The 20,423-nt window shown below is 34.6% G+C and overlaps 1 protein-coding gene and 1 long non-coding RNA gene across 6 annotated transcripts in view; one reads left to right on the top strand and one right to left on the bottom strand.

Annotated features, from left to right (window-relative positions):
• The window catches only part of N4BP2 (NEDD4 binding protein 2), a 78,782-nt gene extending 63,611 nt beyond the window's left edge, over positions 1 to 15,171 (top strand). For 4 of the 5 annotated variants that reach the window (XM_079152770.1, XM_079152772.1, XM_079152771.1 and 1 more), the window contains 2 exons: positions 6,668 to 6,791; positions 8,040 to 15,171. In XM_079152770.1, coding sequence (XP_079008896.1) covers positions 6,668 to 6,791; positions 8,040 to 8,085 — 170 coding nt within the window. In that variant the 3' untranslated portion in view covers positions 8,086 to 15,171. Of the gene's footprint in view, positions 1 to 1,042; positions 1,111 to 6,667; positions 6,792 to 8,039 lie in introns of those variants that run through there. The other variant, XM_079152773.1, reaches the window with a different exon arrangement.
• The window catches only part of LOC306669065, a 512,353-nt gene that overhangs the window by 94,600 nt on the left and 397,330 nt on the right, over positions 1 to 20,423 (bottom strand). The window lies entirely within an intron of this gene.

Here is a 20,423-nt window from a genome sequence, read left to right as displayed (position 1 = left end):
AGTAAATCCAAGTAACAAGTGATAACATTTACCATGTCTGTTTCCCTCTCTCTCTCTCTCGACAGGGATTGAACCCAGGCTTGCTTAACCACTTTTTTATTTTTTACTTTGGGACAGGGTCTTACTGAGTTGCTTAGGGCCTTGCTAAGTCAATGGGTCTGGCTTTGAATGTGTGATCTTCCTACCTCAGCCTCCCAAGTTGCTAGGATTGTAGTCATGTGGCATTGTACTTGGCTATTTCTCATTCTTTTTTTTTAACTCTTTGTTTTGTATTCTTCCCTAGTCCTTTCTTTTTCTTCCTTTTTAAAAAAAAAAAAAAATTTGTAGTGCTGGGAATCAAACCTAGGGCCACCTGTGCCCTAGGTTTCTTTGCAATGGAAGTGCAAAGGTTTCTTTGCAAAGGTTCCTTTCTTTGCAATGGAAGTGAATATCTTATAGTTCAGTCTATATCTTTCCTGCCCATTTTTTACAATATCTTTACATGCATGCATCCATAGTCAACATATAGTATTCCTTTTTATGAGTTTTAAGAAAATTAATATACAAGATGTTACATTGTACCATCACCTAAGCCACTTATTTTTTGTCACTTAATGCAGTTTTTAAATTAAAAAAAAAAATTTTTTTTTTTAGTTGTAGATGGACACAGTGCCTTTATTTTATTTATTTATTTATTTATTTATTTATTTATTTATTTGGTGTTGAGAATCAAACCTAGTGCCTCACACATGCTAGGCAAACTCTCTGCCACTGAGCTACAACCCCACCCCTTAATGCAATTTTTAAGATCTTGTCTTTATGGATCTCGTTTTTCATTGCAACTGCTGTATAATACTCTATGGATGTATGATAACGTATCCATTCCTATATTGATAAACATTTAGTTGTAATGTTGTAAACTTTATTTTGCATATCAGATGTGCATTCTTACCACTCTTATTTTCTCTTTCTATTTTTTGGTACTAGGGATTGAACCCAGGGGTACTGTATTACTGAGCTACATCCCAGGTCCTTTTTATTTTATTTTTTTATCATGAGACAGGATCTCACTACATTGCTGAGGCTGGTCTTGAATCTGAGATCTTCCTGCCTTAGCCTTCCAGTTACTGGGATTACAGGTGAAAACCACCACTGTGCTTGGCTTCTTATTATCTAACTTTTTATATTGGAAAAAATTGACCTGCAGAGAAGTTGGAAGAATTATATAATGAGTACTCTTCTGTCCTCTACATAAATTGATCAGTTATTAATTTTTGGCCACATTTACTTAATTTTTCTAAAATTGTACTTTGCTGAACTATTTGAAAATAGACTGTAGATTTTGTTGTCCTTTAACTCTGAATACCTCAACATGTAATCTCTTACCTTCATTCTCCAACATAACCATAATACTTACCATTGATACACTAATATTGTCTAGAATGAGGGCTGTATGGAGATTTCTCCACTTGAGCAGATAATGTCCTGCAATAACTGTGTCTTTTCCCCTCTCTCTGTCCAGGATCTAGACAAGCATCACATGGTCTGGTTCCAGTATCTGTGTATTTTCCTACAATATAGGCCAGTTTCGCTTTTTTAAAAATTTTTGTTTTAGTTGTAGGTGGACACAATACCTTTATTTTATTTTTATGTGGTGCTGAGGATTGAAACCAGGACCCCACGAATGCTAGGTGAGCACTCTACCACTGAGCCACACCCCAGCCCATCACTTTTTGTTTTTTATCTTTCATGCCATTGACATTTTTGAAAATTCAAAGCCAATGCTTTTGTAGATTGTCCTGCATTTTTAATTTAGTTAATTGTTTCTTCATGATTAGATAAATCATTAAATGTTAATTTTTTTGGGGGGGGGCATTGGTAAAAATACTACCTAAGAGATTTTAAATCATCCTTGTTGAATATACCAAGAGACATGCATAGTCAGTTGGTCTTGTTATTGATGGTGTTGAGTTAGATACCTTAACTACAGTAGGACTTTATCCGATTGCTCTATGTATTTTCCCCCTTTGTAATTAATAGTAATCATCTTTGGTGGTTAATGCTTTATGGCCTTTTTTTTTTTTTTTTTTTTTGAACTGGATATTGGGAGATTGAACTCGGGTGCTTTACCCCTGAGCTATATCCCCATCCTTTTTTATTTTTTTTATGGTGAAACAGGGTCTCAGCAAGTTGCCTAGGCTATCTGCAAACTTGTCATCCTCCTACTTCAGCCTCCCAAGTAGCTGGAATTATAGTGTACTCAGCTTATTTTGTGGCCTCTTTAAGTGCTGTACTACTGTAATAAGCACTGTCTACCTAATGGTTTTAACATCTGTTGATGGCCCTTGACTGAATCAGTTATTATGTTGGTGGTTACATAATGGTTTTATAATGTGTTTTGATTCTATGTTCATTCTTTGATAGAGGATTTTCCCACTCTAGTAAGTAGTTTTTTTTTAATAACAGAATCTTGGGCTACATGTTTGTGGCACACAACTGTAATCCCAGCGATTTAGGAGATTGAGGCAGGATTGTAAATTAGAGGCCAGCCTCAGCAACTTAGCCAGAACCTGTCTCAAAATAAAAAAGACTGTGCATATAGCTCAGTGGTAGAGCTCTTTCCTAGCACATGTGAGGCACTGGGTTCTATCCTCAGCACCACATAGAAATAAATAAATAAAGGTATTGTGTCCATCTACAACTAAAAAAATTAAAATAAAAACAACCATAGAATAAATTACCAAATAAAGAGTAGGTGATCCTCTAATATTTTAATAATAAAATTGTTTAATATGTCCAGTATTAATATATGTATACATTGTGAAATGATTACCACAATCAAGTCAGCACATCCAATACCTCCTAGAGTTACCATTTTTTTCCTCTGTGTGTGTGTGTATGGTGAGGATACTTGAACTCTAGTCCTAGCAAATTTCAAGTATATAATACACTATTATCAATAATAGCGAACATTGTTACACATTAACTCCTCCGAACTTACTGTTAGAATCGAAAGTTTGTATCACTTAACCAACATCTCCCATGGCCACCACTATTCTCTTCTCCTTGGTTTGCCTTTTCGAATTCCACATCTAAATGAGATCATACAGTATTGTTTTTCTCTGCATGGCTTATTTTGCTTGGTATAATGCCTCTAGGTTCATCCATGTTTGGAAATGGCAAGATTTCCTTCTTTTTAAATCACTGAATAATCTGTGTGTAAAACAAAATGTAATAGAGCCAAACAATGGAATTTTTTTTGGTCATAAAGATAATCAAGTACACGCTGTAACATGAATGAACCTTGTAAACATGCTATGTGAAAGCAGCCAGATGCAGAAAACCACATGTTGTATGATTCCATTTATACCAAATCTAAATTGGTAATCCATAAAGACAGAAAATAGATTCATGGTGGCTGGAGCTGGAAATTGGAGGTGACTACTAATAGGCACAGATTTCTTTTGGAGATGAGGAATGTTCTGGAATTAGGGGAATTGGTTGTATAATGTAAACACACTAAAAACCACTGAATTGTACATTTAAAAAATGGTGTTTTGTTATGTGAATTTTATCTCAATAAAAAAAATCGTAAGAAAAAAAGTTAATTTGCCCAAGGTAACACCTGTTCAGATCCAAGATACAAATCTTTTCTGTACGCCAAATCTCATCTTGTTAGGAGGTGACCTGTAGTAGCCTGTAGTTACTGTAAGTCACCACCAGATGGTAGTATTGTTGAATAGAAATGTATTCAGGGGAAAAACTGTGACTGCCCTACATTGCTCTTGGTCATAACATAAAAGGATTATCAGAATTGTAGACTAATCAAAAAGAGAGACACCTGGGCCTTATGTATTGTGATTTAAATTCACATCAATGGCTACAAAGTATTTTTGCTCCCAAATCCAACCAGAAGCTGATCAAGCCTTTAGATCTGATTACTATATATAGAGATTTATGGGGGATAGAGGAACATGTTAAACAACACGAATGGGGATGCAACAGCAAAATCCATATTTTCAAAATCTAGGATAAGTGTTTCATTTTTTCCCAGTAATTTTGAGAAAAACAAAGGAAAAACCTTTAGATTAAAAGTTACTTAAATATACCAAACTGGCCAGTGATACTGGTGCACAGCCCATAATCCCAATGACTCTGGAGGCTGAAAGAGGAGGATTGAAAATTTGAGGCCAGCCTGGGCATCTTAGCGAGACCCTGTCTCAAAATAAAAAATAAGAAATGCAGGGGACATAGCTCAGGGTGCAGTACTGAAAACAAAGTCTGTGTGTATGTATATATACACATACATATACATGTACATAAATACACACACACCAGCCATTCTGTCTCCGTTCCATCCCCAGCACCACTGTGTGTGTATTATCTGCATATGTATATACATACACAAGCATAGTGTGTATCGGCCAAGTGTAATGTGTGGACTTATTTGAATCCTGATTGGAGGGAAGGGGAGAAGTGTTCGGGAGTAATATTGACCAAAGTGTATTGTTGTATTCTGTGCATATAGGAATATGTAACAATAAACCAAGAAATCCCATCGTCATGTACAATTATAATGCACCAATACAAACGTGGATAAAAATAAATCCTGATTCAAACAAATCACCATAAAAATACTTTTTAAAAATAATTGGGAAAGAAATTTTTAGAAACTTGATGATATTAAGGAATTATTAATTTTATAAGATGGTGATATTCCTGTTTTATTTATTTTTTTTGAGACAGGGTCTCACTGTTGCCCAGGCTGATCTATGACTCCTGGGCTTAAGTAATCCTCCCACCTCAGCCTTCTAAGTATCTGGGACTACAGGCTTATAATGGGTGTGTCTCACTTATGGTTACATTTTTTTAAAGGAGTCCTTTTTTGAGATACATACTGATAATTTGCAGTCGATATAGTAAGCAATCTATAATGTACTGAAAATGAGTTAGTTTTTTCAAAAGTGATAAACAGCAGGAACAGCCTGTAATTTGGGAAGTTAAACATATGCTTTAATTATTGAAGCAAATGTCCTTTAAACGCCTACTTTATTTGAAGCATGTGAATCAGCTGGAGAATACCTGCAGAGCAGCAAGTGAACTTTGAAAGGTGAGATGGTATAAATGACCTAACTGATAAGGGAAACAATAGTGAAGAAGTGAAGAAATGTGTGAGAGTGAATTAAGTAAACTTTTGGGATATAACATACCAAAACAACAATTCATTAATTACAAGTGTGTAGTATAAAACCTTTTAATAAAGTGGAAACCTTACTATAGGTAGCACCTAGAAAGTGATGAATTTTAAACAATGTATTACTTAAAATAATAGCTATGGATTAGAGTAGAAATGGGAATCTTAAGCAAATATAAGGAATTTAAAATGCAAGAGCAGTGTGTCCTTTTAAAATTCTCAGCCTAGCCAGGTGCGGTGGCAGATGCCTGTAATCCCAGTGACTGAGAGGCTTGAGGCAGGAAGATCACAAGTTTAAGGTCAGCCTCAGAAATTTAGACAGACCCTCAGCAACTTAGTGAGATCCTGTCTCAAAAAAATAATAAAAAGGAATGGGAATGTAGCTCAGTAGTAAAGGATCCCAGGGTTCAATCCCCAGTACCAAAAAAAAAAAAAAATTTTTTTTCCTAAGCCTAACATTGCCCTCAAGATGATGAAATTTGAAAAACCATATGATGGAGTTTTCCTGGTATATTAGGACAACTTAATGAGCAGAAGATGAAATGCTCTGCTATATATATGTGTATTTTATGCTAAAGAGCAAAACTTGGGCTATTTATGAATAAAGAAAAATACGAGTTCATTAAATCAACTTTGTATCATGAGGTTTTTGTTTGTTGTTGTGCTGTTATAGTTATTAATAACTTCAGGATTAATATACTGGCTTTCCCAAGGTCACATCCAAAGCAGGAAGAGTCTCAGGCTCGTTCAGTATTTTAACTATTATTTATCAGGAAGAGTTTCTTTCTTTCTTTCTTTTTTTTTTTTTTTTTTTTGCAGTCCTGGGGATTGAATCCAGAGCCTTATGCATGCGTGGCACATACTCTACCAACTGAGCTATATCCCCAGCCCAGGAAGAGTTTCTTAACAATCATTTTTAACAGTAGGACTACACTTCGTGGTATAATTAGTGAATTTGTTAAGAGCTATTCTATAAAGTAATTCTTTAAAAAAATTTTTTTTTTCATACATATATATAGGGTAATAATGTCTATCTCATTGTACCATATGAAGTAATCCTGTTATCCCATTTCCTGATGAGAAAACAGGCACAGAGAAGCTAAGTAACTTGTGCATGGTCATATAGTCATTTATTGGCAAAACTGATTCAGATGAAATATGTCATTTAAAGCATGCCTGCCCCTCTGTGTATAGTAATTGTTAGATGTAATTAATATTGTTGCTATCATTTTCATCGTTTCAGAGAGAACTTGAGGTAGTGTGTGGAAAACCTCCTTTCTCACAGGGGAAGAAGTCCCACCTAAGTCTTTTTAGGTGGAGAGATTGCTGTGAGGCAATGTATGTTTTAAGATGTATTTTTAATTTGGGGGCTTTCTGAGGTAATAAAACCTCTAAATCTTCATGAAAATTTCATATGCATTTGAATAGTTAAGACATGTTTTCTGTTGAGAATGTAAGAAATGATTTTATCTTTTCCAATTCCTGTTGTAACAGAGTTTAAGCAGAGTGGTGGTAAGCCCTATCTTTCTGTGATTACTGGGAGAGGAAACCACAGCCAGGGAGGAGTTGCTCGCATCAAACCAGCTGTCATTAAATACCTCACAAGCCATAGCTTCAGGTGGGTACAGATTTCTGGTATCAGTAACGACAGTTGTCCATATGTGGTTAGGTAAGCAGTAACAGTATGCTCGGACTGTTTATCAAAATAGTTAACTGAATTTAACCATCATGGTTTAGGCACAGGTTCATGCTTGGAATAGGGTATAACTTCCCTGCTGTATTTAAACCAGGAATAAAAAAGAAATGTTTGTTGTCAGTAGTCATCTGATAAAACTTTATCATAATTCTGAAATTCTAAAAAATTTAAATATATTTGTGTTCCTTTGATAATTTATTATGTAATTAGATTATACATATACATATCATAGATTAAAATTTGCTGTTAAATTATGCTTTTGAAAGGAAAAATATTTTTAGATGGAATTGAACTTTTACTGAAATATAGTTATAATTGACAGTGTGGAATCTTTTTAGTAGAAACACTCCAGTTAATGTGAATTTGTATGTCTTCATAAGTTAAATTCCATTAATGCTTTCTGCTGACACACATGAAATGTCCTTTTTTATTGTGGTCATTATTCAACAACAGAAAATGACAAGAAAAATCCAAGATTAAATCTGCTGATTGATATATTTCCTGGGGATATATATCCTTAAGTCATAGCTCCCATCCAGTTTTAGTTAGGGTAGCCACTTATTTCATTTTTACCATTTTGTTTATGGCATGTAATAAAATGTTACTTAGCTACAGTATAGAAAAAGGTAGTGTTAATTCTGAGCATGAAAACAAGTGACATTTCAGATATTTTTACAAAAGGAGTAGTTAGATGAGAACATTATTATGTTGAGATTAATGGTCCATTTTATTGCCTAGTGTCCCTTGAAATTTTACCCTGAGACAGTTGAAAGTATGGTATGGCCTGATGAATCAGACTTCCCTGCTTCATCAGAGATTTCTTGATGCTTTATGCACAGAAAGAGTATAATGCAGACCTCCTCTTATCCTCCATACAGCAGACTCATCTTCATGAAGGCCAAATTCATGAAAGACTTGAGAGGTTTTGAAAAAAATCTTAAATTGTGTTGACTACTGAGTTAGGAATAGCCACCAGCCTTAGGATTATATTTGTTTTGATAATAGTTTAAAAGGAACATAAACATAGATATTGGTCCTTGGTATTAATAAAAGAGAGTACTTTGGTAGTAAATATTTCTAAGCATAAGTACTTAGAATTGATTAAAAGATCCGTTTCTTAACCAATTCAAAAATTTAATCTTTAAAACATCTCTTTTCTCATTTCTGCAGGTTCTCTGAAATTAAACCAGGGTGCTTGAAAGTCATGCTAAAGTAAAATAAATGTCCTTGACTTAGAAGTATGAAGGTTTGTAGGTTAAAGTTCATTTTAATTGAAGTAATTCAGTCAATTCTGCTTTAAACATACATTTTATTAGGAATAATATTCACTTATGAGACAAAAATTGTTTTTCAAAATTCAAGAAAAGTTTAATTTTTTTTTACTGAATCAAATTCCAAATAATGTTACCTGTTCAAAATATTAAAGAGAATTTTTATGGATTACAAAATGTCCAAGAAAATTATCAGCTGCAGTTTTTAAGTCTGAAGTGCTTTGATTCTTTCTCAAAGAGAAAATGCTACCTTTGAGAACTGGTTCAAACCTTTCAGAGGCTTGTATTAATATTAGTAAAGAAAGAAAGGTGATCTAACAACAACACTTGAATTCTTTTTGCTTTCAAAGCCAAATACATAAAATCGTATCATTTTGCCATGTCCTGCAGAAGGGGATTGTTGTCACACGTTCTTCTGCTTTGTACATGACAGTCATCTCTTGCCTTTTGTTCTGTTCTTCTGTGTGTGCATTTTCTATGAGGAAAGTTGGGTCTGAGATTATCTTGCAGTCTTATCCCTTCCATAGGCATAAAGGTCTTCAGACGCAAGATGGTGTGCTGTCTACCATGCGTTGCTGCCTTCTAGGACGCCCCGAAACAACCATGTGCCCAAGTGGTAGCACAGACAGCACTAAAGAGCTATATTTTATATTGGGGGCATGTAACTTCTACATTAGTAGGTTACAATCCTTAAATCAGAAGACATTTTTGATATCATAATAAAAGGAATCTGTACAATTTAAAAGATTTTTACCTTTATTTTGAAAAAGAGCCAACTTTCTGAAACTTTCATTGATTGCTCGTTTCATTAGCTGAAGAGTCCTGTAAGTATGTAAATTATAATTTCTTTTACACAGGTTTAGTGTGGTAATGTATAATTTTTTAGTATGAGACAGTGACTAAAATAAGTTTGATTTTGGACATATAGAATACTGTCTATATAATTTTAGCAAACAATTGTGTTGCTTTTTGTTTAGTTTAAAAAAATCATTTGGACAGGAATGATAAGATTATTACTGAAAGTGTCCTGAAATACAGAATGGTTTCCCAAATGAGCAAACATTTTAATGAAAATAAAACTCAAAAACATATTTTTATACATCATCCATGCATGATTTTAAAAGAAGAAGCTTATCTTTGAATTTATTTCCACAAAAATGGAATATATGTTTATTATTTAGAAATGACTAATGACTGGTATTGAAGTATTATTCACTTTCTTATATTTGTAATAATTCATTTAAACACATGGCAGTAAACTAAACTGCACACTTTTTGTAATGTTTAGAAGTGTTGTATACATTCAAAATAGGCAATTTCTTCTAACAACTTATTATAAAATTATGCTTGTTAATGAAATAAAAATATTCCTATGTATAAATCAATATAATTTAAGAGAGATGAAAACCAACACTAAAACCTGGAGTTATTGGAGTATGTGCAGTTGCATACTCATTTTCTGTTTTTATATTTTCTTACCTGGTTAAAATATCACTTTTGAGCACTTCAGCCAGACTTACTTCAATATTATGTTGATAATGATTAATAAGGAAGCAGTCCAAAGAAGTAGTTATGGTATTCTGTGGGTACAAACCAAATGAAAGAAGCTATGTTCTTTCCGTATCACCACATCACTTTTATGTCTTATTTTGGTAAATCTGTAGTATTTCTTAATTACCATTGATAAATACGCAAGCAAAGTTTGTGCATCATATATATTTTTATGAAGTTGTTAAACCTACACTGCCTCCTGCCCTACTACCTAGTATAGTTTAAGCAACACATAATTTGAAAGAAACATTTATAAACCCTCTTCTTTTGCTCATTTCCAAATCCTGTATGCAAGAAGTAAAGATAGCTTAAGTATTATTGACGTTTTCACGTGTTGGTATATTTATACCAATATGTGACTCACTAGAAGAGCTCTTTGTAAACTTAATATTTTAAAATATTTGAAAAGTATAGTACTTCTGTGGTATGGAAGGTTTTAGTAAAAATTACATCCATTCGTATTCTCTTACTGGTATCTACCAGACAAAAGAGAAAAAGAGAACTAATGTGGAAACCGTAGGGTGCATGCATCTGGGCCAGAGGACTCTTAACAGTGTTTTCAATCTGTCCATTTCCTCTGTCCAATGTGAGAAATTAGAAGCATGTTTTCATACATTTATTGAGTGTTCATATATCTCTATGTTATTTTCAAGTTGAAGTTTCTTCTGTTAATAGTTCGATACTATTTGCAATTCTGTGGCCTTTAAATATGGTACATATTATGTAGTAGTGTGACTCTAAAATGTTTTACATATTATAACATTTTGAAAGGAAAAACTCAGTTCTTTTTCTGTCCTTTTATTATGGTCTTTTTCTTTTTAAATTCAAGTGCTTTGTATGCTTAGGAAAAGGACACATGTAATAACATGATTAGTCATTTCTGAGCTGGAAATTGGAAACTTTTGAAACTCAGGAAATTGCTCTGACAATGTTTTAACTGCTCTCAATGTAAGAAAATGTCAAAATGCGTAAAAAAAGACAAAAAATAATGTGTGCTGTTTTTTCCAAGTGCTTTTTCTAAGTGCTTTTTCATTGTGCAATGAGGTGAAATTTGATGTTTTGTGTGTAGCAGTTAAATATTGCTTATTTTTATTTACATGTAAGGAACAGATTTAAATGTTTGTGTGGCAAAAAAAAAAAAAGTCATTTAAAAGGTAAAGTAAGTTTATGTAGAATGTATGTTAATGGTGCTTTTTTGAAGTGTAATTCAAGTTTACAGTATTACTTAATGCCTCTTTATAGAATTTAATAGAGAAAAAAGGCCAGGACACATCTGTATCCTGAAGAGCCTTTTTCGTAACTTCATGTTATAATATGACAAGGTTTATTATTTTCCTTAAAGCTGAGCAGTTGACTTTTGTGGTCTAAATGATGAACCTGTTATTAATAAATGATTGAATTAACCATGGAATTTCTCCTTAAAATATAACATTGCAGCTATCGGATGGAGAATATAAGATCTTCATATGGTATATCAGAAACAAAATGTTTTTATTTGTACTATAAAGAAAATGTAATTTTGCTGTTAACTCTGTACTTTTTTATTGAAAATGTTTATAACTTTGCTTTTAAAATTTCTTATGAACCATTTGCAAATTTCACACTTAATTTAATAAAATGCTTTAGCTACAGTCCAGTGTGAGGAAATCCTTCGTTTGATGTGATAGGTTTAGTGACTTAAACATTAAAAAATATTTTTGTGTGTAACATAACTTCAGGGGAAAAGGGTCATAAAAGTTTCATTTCTGGCCGGGTGTGGTGGCATACGCCTGAATTCCCAGCGACTCGGGAGGCTGAGGCAGGAGGATTGAGTTCAAAGCCAGCCTCAGCAAAAGCGAGGTGCTAAGCAACTCAATGAGACCCTGTCTCTAAATAAAATACAAAAAAGGGCTGGGGATGTGCCTCAGTGGTGAGTGCCCCTGAGTTTAATCCCCGGTACCCAAAAAACAAAACAAAAAACCAAACTTTCATTTCTGTACCACAACTTTTCTTCTAGTTCATTTTAGTGTAACATGTAGGGATCCACTTTTGAACCACATAAATGTGGTTACCTAAATAAATTAGGTAAGGCTCTTTTTCTTTACATTCTTATGTCTTTTGATTGACATGAAAATGAAGAATTGTGTCTGTTAGGGACTCAAATAATACTTTAAATAGCATTAAGGACCTTTGAACTTCAGCTCAGAAAAGCTGAATAATTCACTCATTAGCAAGGACTTAAAATATTTATTCAATAAATATTTATTAAGCACTTATTACTGAGGATACAGTGTGAGACAGTTTATCTCCACAGGTATCTTATAATTATTCTCACCAACAATTATATGTATAGTGATTTATACTCTGGAACACTTTCATATATGTTATATTTTAAATCTCAAGAGAATCTTATTACCTAGATGGTGCTATTCCAATTTAATGGATAAAGAGACAAGATTAGAAAAGTTAACTGATTTGCTAGTTAATGACAGAGATAAAACTCCAACCTCAGTTCTCTGTTTCCTAAGGTAGAGCAACTGCATTTGTCATAAGTGTAAGGATAATTACTTAGAAAGATGTAATACCCCCTCCTGAGAGAGATGTGGCTGCACAGTAGAGGTCGATAAAAATCTGCCATTTATGAAACAGCCTTCTTTCTTTATCCAAAGAAAGCTGGTATTTTGTGAAAAACCCAATACCAACAGCAAAAGAAAAGGTTTACTTCTCTCTTAATTGAAAATCCCAGAGTCCAAGGACTGATGGGAGTGCTCTTTTCCATGAAGTTTTGGGGGTCTAGAGCCCTTTTAGCTCACTATTCTGCCATACCCAAGATATGACCCTCATTTTCCTACGCCAGGATGGTGGCTAAAGCTCTAATTGTCCTAACTACATTCTGTTGAAGAAAGGACAAAGAAGAAGGGAGCAGAGCAAGCAAGTACCAGTGTCTTAAAGATGACTTGTGGAAGCTGCCATAGGACACTTAAACTTACATCCCGTTGGCTAGAACTTAGTGGTGTGGTAACATCTAGCTGCAAGGGAAGCTGGGAAATTGTCTATTTTGGACTGCCACATGTTCAGCTATATGTTGGGCATTTTTGGAGGAAAGAGAATGGAAATAAGAGGAATGAGTAACAGTTTCTGCCTTAACAGTTATTTATTTGATATGCAAATGTAAAAATTACTTCTTATGGTTTGGTTTTTTAATTTGTTTATTGGGTTTTCTGGGGGATGGGTACTAGGGATTGAACCCAGGGGTGCTTTACCACTGAGCTATATCCCGGCCTTTTTTATTTTTATTTTTTTGAGACAAGGTCCCATTAAGTTGTTTAGGGCCTCACTAAGTTGCTGAGGCTGCCCTTGAATTTGTGATCCTCCTGCTTCAGCTTCCTGAGTCATTGTGATTACAAGTGTATGCCACCATGCTTGACTGAAAATTAGTTCTTGATGCATTTCTTCAATAGATCTTTGTTTATGATTTCCATATATGAGGGATAATGAAAAGGAAGTCACAGTTGTATGTGTTTTAACTTTAACAATCTTAGTAAACAGTGGGACTGATGAAATGGGCTTTTAGTTGATGTCTTAATCACAGGTGGGTTCACCTTTGATGTGTGGCAACTAGATGAGGCTTTTAAGTTATTCCTGGTGATAACTACTTAGAAAACGTGTTTGCATATTGGCTTCTTTTCCTTTAAACCTCTTTTAATCATGTCTGTGCCCAAAAACTTAGTGCTTGGCACATGATATTTAAAGCTAGTAAAATGTACGAGAGGAGGTAAATACATTCTTGTCTATGAGTGAGAACCATGGTGCGCTAAGCAGGGAGGAGTGATTTTTTGGAGGTGGTGAATTTGAACTTCTATCCTGCTCAAAGTATTCCAATGACTCTCTGTAGGAAAAGGATTAAACATTGCACGTTCGCAGCTTTTGTACATCACTAAAGGTACAGTCTTGGTCCTTTTCATAGGTTCTGGAGCACTCATGCTGATCTTGATTTATTCTTTTAGAGGTTATCTAGTTTGAATTAAACTAATGAAATATTAGCATTTTAATACTAGTACAGTTCGAAATACAAATAAATTCCTTAACTTCAGGACTGGCTACATTTGGGGGTAGATAAATGACAGAATATGACCCATCAATAGTTGTATCTCTGGTCATATGCAGAAGGGGCTGCAGGGTGTGAAAATGGACTGAAGAAATGGGGTGATGGAGTTAACATTTATCCACAGTCTCACACAACAGTATTGAATATGCTTTCTTTCCTGTGGATTTGGTGAAAATACTCTTTTAACAGGAACATATGAAGATATGTATAAGTAATCTTGATTTTAAACCTGGTGTAGGTTTATAGGTTGTTTTGTTATACTAGTGGTAAAAGAAGTTTTCTTAAATCAAAGTTCTAGAATGTTATCCTTACTTGTGAAGTTACTGTGCCCTCTATGGAAAACAGACAGCATTAGCGACATCTAATGGTTTGGGGCAAGTCATGCTCACAGCATAAAAACTTTATTTGGGGAGGATCATAGCCTTGATCTAGCTGTACATCTTACTTTCTTAGGAAAGAAACTAAGTGACATGACCCAGTTCAGTCAGAGGCTGAACCTGGAAGGAGGTATGTAAGTCAAAGCTTGTTTCTGGCATTTTTGCATCTATTTGGTACAGGATATATATATTTCATGTGTTTCATAGTTACATACTAAGGCTGATCCTCCCACTAGGAAAGTTGGGGGAAAATTAAAAACACCCTAAAAACGTTACATATTTGATAAGTTAGTAGGGAGGTTTATGTCAGAAATCTAAGTGAAAGCCCTTAAGTGCCATCTGACTTGGAGGCTCAAAAGAGAAACCCCATAAAGCTAGTATACTAAAAGGCTTTGCCTTTGTGGTTATGGGGATAAATCAAGTAATTTTGCCCTCCTTTCCATTCCCAGAAGACTGCAAGGAAGAAAAGCAAGAGACCAATAAATAAATAAAATGATTCTGAAAAGTTGTAAACATAACTAATCCTCACAGATTAACAGCCTAAAGTCACATCACCCAGGGTAGTCCAAAAAACCCTGCAAGCCATGAAATGTGTTAAAAGAGGGTCCCAGCCTGATAACATCACCATTAGCTGCCTGATACAGATGCAAATCTTCTCAGAGATAATACAGCTTCGTCTTGGAGAATTATATCTAATTAAGACTGCAGATCAAACAGCCACTTTGTAGAAATTCCAGAAGACAGAAGTATGGAAAATGTCAAACACTATCATCAGGATAAAGTCACAGACTGGGAAACTAGACAACACACTTTCTTCAAAAATAATTGCAAAGAAAATAAAACCATGCAGATGAAGGAAGAACTTGCACATTAAGACTTGAGAAGCATAGCAATCATTTGTGATTTGTGGATTTTATTTGGATTCTGACTTGGTAAAATCAAAACTAAAATTTCTGTACATCAATAAAAGATAATTGGCAATGTGAACATTGACTGGACACTTAATTATATTAAAGAACTATTGCTTTTTTTCATTTTTAGGAATGATGTTGTGGTTATGTTTTTTTTAAAGAATTTACTTTGAAAAAAGATGCTGAAATGTCTTAAAATGATGTGATTTTGATTTATTTCAAAATAAGATGGATGAAGTAGATGGTGGTACTTACTGGGACAAGACTGGCCATAATTTTGGTAAATGTTGAAGATGGGTATTCAAAGAAAACTAACATCTCCACAGTATGACTTTTTAGCAGAATGAGTCATAGCCCTAGGTAGATGATCTTCACCTTACTTCTGTGTCTATAATTGATGGAAGCTATCTTTTATATAAATTTTACTTGCAGAAGAGGTCTGGAAAATGTAGTTTTAAACTTTCCAACCTCTGCAGTACAGGAAGGCTCATTAAAACAAATGGAGCTGGAAAACTAGTATTAAATGTCCACATTATGCTGATGGTATTTGTCAAACCATGTCACAAAAGACTTGCATGGGATGTAAGATGCCAGGGAATACCCCAACACCAGGAAAATGTGTGCCCCAATGGCATTGGATTTCAGAAGCATCAGTTTTACTCTCTGCCAAATAATAAGCATTATTATTAATGTCGCTTATTTGTATATTAATACAGGTGGATAAATTGTGGAGAAAAATGGAAGTTATTTTTTAAAATTTCTTTTTATTGTAAACAAATGGGATACATATTGTTTCTGTTTGTACATGGAGTAACAGCATACCATTTGTGTAATCATACATTTACATAGGGTAATGATGTTTGGTTCATTCTGTTATTTTTTTCCTTCCCCCCACCCCTCCCACCTCTCTTTTCCCTCTATACAGTCCCTCCTTCCTTCATTATTGCCCCCCTCCCATCCCCCATTATGTGTCACCATCCACTTATCAGCGAGATCATTTCTCTTTTGGATTTTTGATATCGGCTTATCTCACTTAGCATGATACTCTCCAATTTCATCCATTTGCCTGCAAATGCCATAATTTTATTATTCTTTATAGCTGAGTAATATTCCATTGTATATATATACCACAGTTTCTTTATCCATTCATCAATTGAAGGACATCTAGGTTGGTTCCACAGTCTGGCTATAGTGAATTGAGCAGCTATGAACATTGATGTGGCTGTATCTCTGTAGTATGCTGATTTTAAGTCCTTTGGGTATAGGCCGAGGAGTGGGATAGCTAGTCAAATAGTGGGTCCATTCCAAGTTTTCTAAGGAATCTCCACACTGCTTTCCAGAGTGGCTGCACTAATTTGCATCCCACCAGCAATGTATGAGTGTACCTTTTTCCCCACATCCTCTCCAACACCTATTGTTGCTTGTATTCTTGATAATCGCCATTCTAATTGGGGTGAGATGAAATCTTAGGGTAGTTTTGATTTGCATTTCTCTTATTACTAAAGATGGTGAACATTTTTTCATGTTTGTTGATTGCTTGTAGAGCTTCTGTGAAGTGTCTGTTCATATCCTTAGCCCATTTGTTGATTGGGTTATTTGTATTCTTCATGTAGAGTTTTTTGAGTTCTTTATAGATTCTGGAAATTAGCACTATCTGAAGTATGAGTGGCAAAGATATTCTCCCACTCTGTAGGCTCTCTCTTCACATTGCTGATAGTTTCCTTTGCTGAGAGAAAGCTGTGTAGTTTGAATCTATCCCAGTTGTTGATTCTTGCTTTTATTTCTTGTGCTATGGGAGTCCTGTTAAGGAAGTCTGATCCTAAGCCAACCAGTTGAAGATTTGGACCTACTTTTTCTTCTATAAGATGCAGGGTCTCTGGTCTGATTTCCACGTCCTTAATCCATTTTGAGTTGATTTTTGTGCAGGGTGAGAGATAGGGGTTTAGTTTCATTCTGTTGCATATGGATTTCCAGTTTCCCCAGCACCATTTGTTGAAGAAGCTATCTTTTCTCCATTGCATATTTTCGGCCCCTTTGTCTAGTATGAGAAAATTGTATTTATTTGGGTTTGTGTCCATGTCCTTTATTCTGTACCATTGATCTACCTGTCTATTTTGGTGCCAATACCATGCCGTTTTTGTTACCATTGCTTTGTAGTATAGTTGAAGTTCTGGTATTGCGATACCCCCTGTTTCATTCTTCCTGCTAAGGATTGCTTTAGCTATTCTGGGTTTCTTATTCTTCCAGATGAATTTCATGATTGCTTACTCTATTTCTGTAAGGTACATCATTGGGATTTTAATTGGAATTGCATTGAATCTATATAGCACTTTTGGTAGTATGGCCATTTTGACAATATGAATTCTCCCTATCCAAGAACATGGGAGATCTTTCCATCTTCTAAGGTGTTCCTCAATTTCTTTCTTCAGTGTTTTGTAGTTTTCATTGTAGAGATCTTTTACCTCTTTGGTTAGATTGATTCCCAAGTATTTTATTTTTTTTGAGGCTATTGCAAATTGAGTTGTTTTCCTCATTTCCCTTTCAGCTGTTTTGTCGCTTACGTATACAAATGCTTTAGATTTATGCGTGTTGATTTTATATCCTGCTATTTTGCTGAATTCATTCATGAGGTCTAAAAATTTTCTGGAGAAGATTTTTGGATCCTCTAAATATAGAATCATGTCATCAGCAAATAGTGACAGCTTAAGTTCCTCTTTTCCTATTCGTATCCCTTTAATTTCTTTGGTGTGCCTAATTGCTCTGGCTAGAGTTTTGAGGACAATGTTGAATAGAAATGGTGAAAGAGGACATCCCTGTCTTGTTCCCGTTTTTAAAGGGAATGGTTTCAGTTTTTCTCCATTAAGAATGATGTTGGGGGCTGGGGAGATAGCTCAGTCGGTAGAGTGCTTGCCTTGCAAGCACAAGGCCCTGAGTTCAATCCCCAGCACTGCAAAAAAAAAAAAAAAAAAAAAAAAAAAAAAAAAGAATGATGTTGGCCATGGGCTTAGCATAAATACCTTACAATGTTCAGGTATGTTTCCACTATCCCCATTTTTTCTAGTGTTTTGAGCATGAAAGGGTGTTGTATTTTGTTGAACGCTTTCTCTGCATCAATTGAAATAACCATATGATTCTTATCCTTAAGTCTATTGACATGATGGATTATGTTTATTGATTTACAGATGTTAAACCATCCTTGCATTCCAGGGATGAACCCCACTTGATCGTGGTGCACAATTTTCTTAATATGTTTTTGGATATGGTTTGCCAATATTTTGTTAAGGATCTTTGCATCTATATTCATCAAAATTTTCTTTCCTTGATGTGTCTTTTCCTGGTTTGGGTATGAGGGTGATATTAGCTTCATAGAATGAGTTCAGTAGGGTAACCTCCTTTTCTATTTCCTGGAATACTTTGAGAAATATTGAAATGAGTTCTTCTTTGAAAGTCTTGTAGAACTCAGCTGAGAATCCATCTGGTCCTGGGCTTTTCTTGGATGGTAGATTTTTAATGGCTTCTTCTATTTCATTGCTTGAAATTGATCTATTTAAATTGTGTATGTCTTCCTGGTTCAGTTTGGGAGGAGCATATGTCTCTAGAAATTTGTATGACTTCTGTAGTTTCTATTTTGTTGGAATACAGATTTTCAAAGTAGCTTCTCACGATGTTCTGTATCTCAGTGGTGTCTGTCGTGATATTTCCTTTTTTATCACAAATTTTAGTAATTTGAGTCTTCTCTCTGTTATTGTGGCTAAGGGTTTGTCTATTTTGTTTACTTTTTCAAAAAACCAACTTTTTGTTTTTTCAATTTTTTGAATTCTTTTGTTTCAATTTCATTGATTTCAGCTCTGATTTTAATTATTTCCTGTCTTCTACTAATTTTGCTGTTATTCTGTTCTTTTTCTAGGGCTTTGAGCTATAATGTTAGGTCATTTAGTTGTTGACTTTTCATTTCTGGAATGCGCTCCATGCAATGAATTTTCCTCTTAGTACTGCTTTCATAGTGTCCCAGAGATTTTGATATGTTGTATCGTCGTTCTCATTGACCTCTAAGAACTTTTTTTACGTCCTCCCTGATGTTTTTTGTTATCCATGTTTTGTTCAATAGCATATTATTTAGTCTTCAGGTGTTGGAGTAATTTCTGTTTTTTATTTTGTCATTGATTTCTATTCTCAGTCCATTATGATCTGATAGAACACAAGGCAGTATCTCTATTTTTTTACATTTCCTAAGGGTTGCTTTGTGGCATAATATATGGTCTATTTTCGAGAAGGTTCCATGTGCTGCTGAGAAGAAAGTGAATCTGCTTGTTGATGGATGGAATATTCTATATATGTCTATTAAGTCTAGGTTATTGATTGTGTTATTGAGTTCTATGGTTTCTTTGGTTGGTTTTTGTTTGGAAGATCTATCTAGTGGTGAAAGCAGTGCACTAAAGTCACCCAGAATTATTGTGTTGTGGTCTATGTGATTCCTGAAACTGAGAAGGATTTGTTTGATGTACAGGGATGCACCATTGTTTGGGGCATACATATTTACTATCGTTATGTCTTCCTGATTTATGGTTCCCTTAAGCAGTATGAAATATCCTTTTTTATCCCTTCTGACTAACATTGGCTTGAAGTCCACTTTATCTGATATAAGGATGGAAACCCCCGCCTTTTTACTGAGTCCATGTGCACGGTAGGTTTTTTCCCCATCCTTTCACCTTTAGTCTGTCTTTTTTCTATGAGATGAGTCTCTTGCAGGAAGCATATTGTTGGATCTTTCCTTTTAATCCATTCATCCAGTCTATGTCTTTTGATGGATGAGTTTAGGCCATTAACGTTCAGGGTTATTATTGAGATATGATTTGTATTCCCAGTCATTTGGCTTATTTTTGGTTTTTAAGTTGGCTTGGTTTCTCCTTTGAGTGGTTTTTCTCTAAGGTAGTTCCTCCCTTTGCTGACCTCCATTGTTGTTTTTCATTTCCTCCTCATGGAATATTTTGTTGAGAATGTTCTGTAGCGTAGGCTTTCTATTTGTAAATTCTTTTAACTTTTGTTTATCACGGAAGGATTTTATTTAATCTTGAAATCTGAAGGTTAGTTTTGCTGGGTATAGGATTCTTGGTTGGCAACCATGTTCTTTCAGAGCTTGAAATACATTGTTCCAGGGCCTTCCAGCTTTTAGAATCTAGGTTGAGAAGTCTGCTGCTATCCATATTGGTCTCCCCTATATGTAATGTGATGCTTTTCTCTCGCGGCCTTCAAAATCCTATCTTTATTTTGAATGTTAGGCATTTTCATTTTAATGTGCCTTGGTGTGGACCTGTTGTGATTTTGTGCATTTGGTGTTCTGTAAGCCTCTTGTATTT

Source organism: Sciurus vulgaris (assembly GCF_902686455.1).
Source record: "Sciurus vulgaris genome assembly, chromosome: 9".
NCBI lineage: Eukaryota > Metazoa > Chordata > Mammalia > Rodentia > Sciuridae > Sciurus > Sciurus vulgaris.
The sequence above is the reverse complement of the archived record's forward strand: the minus strand, read 5'-3'. Positions and strand labels throughout refer to the sequence as shown.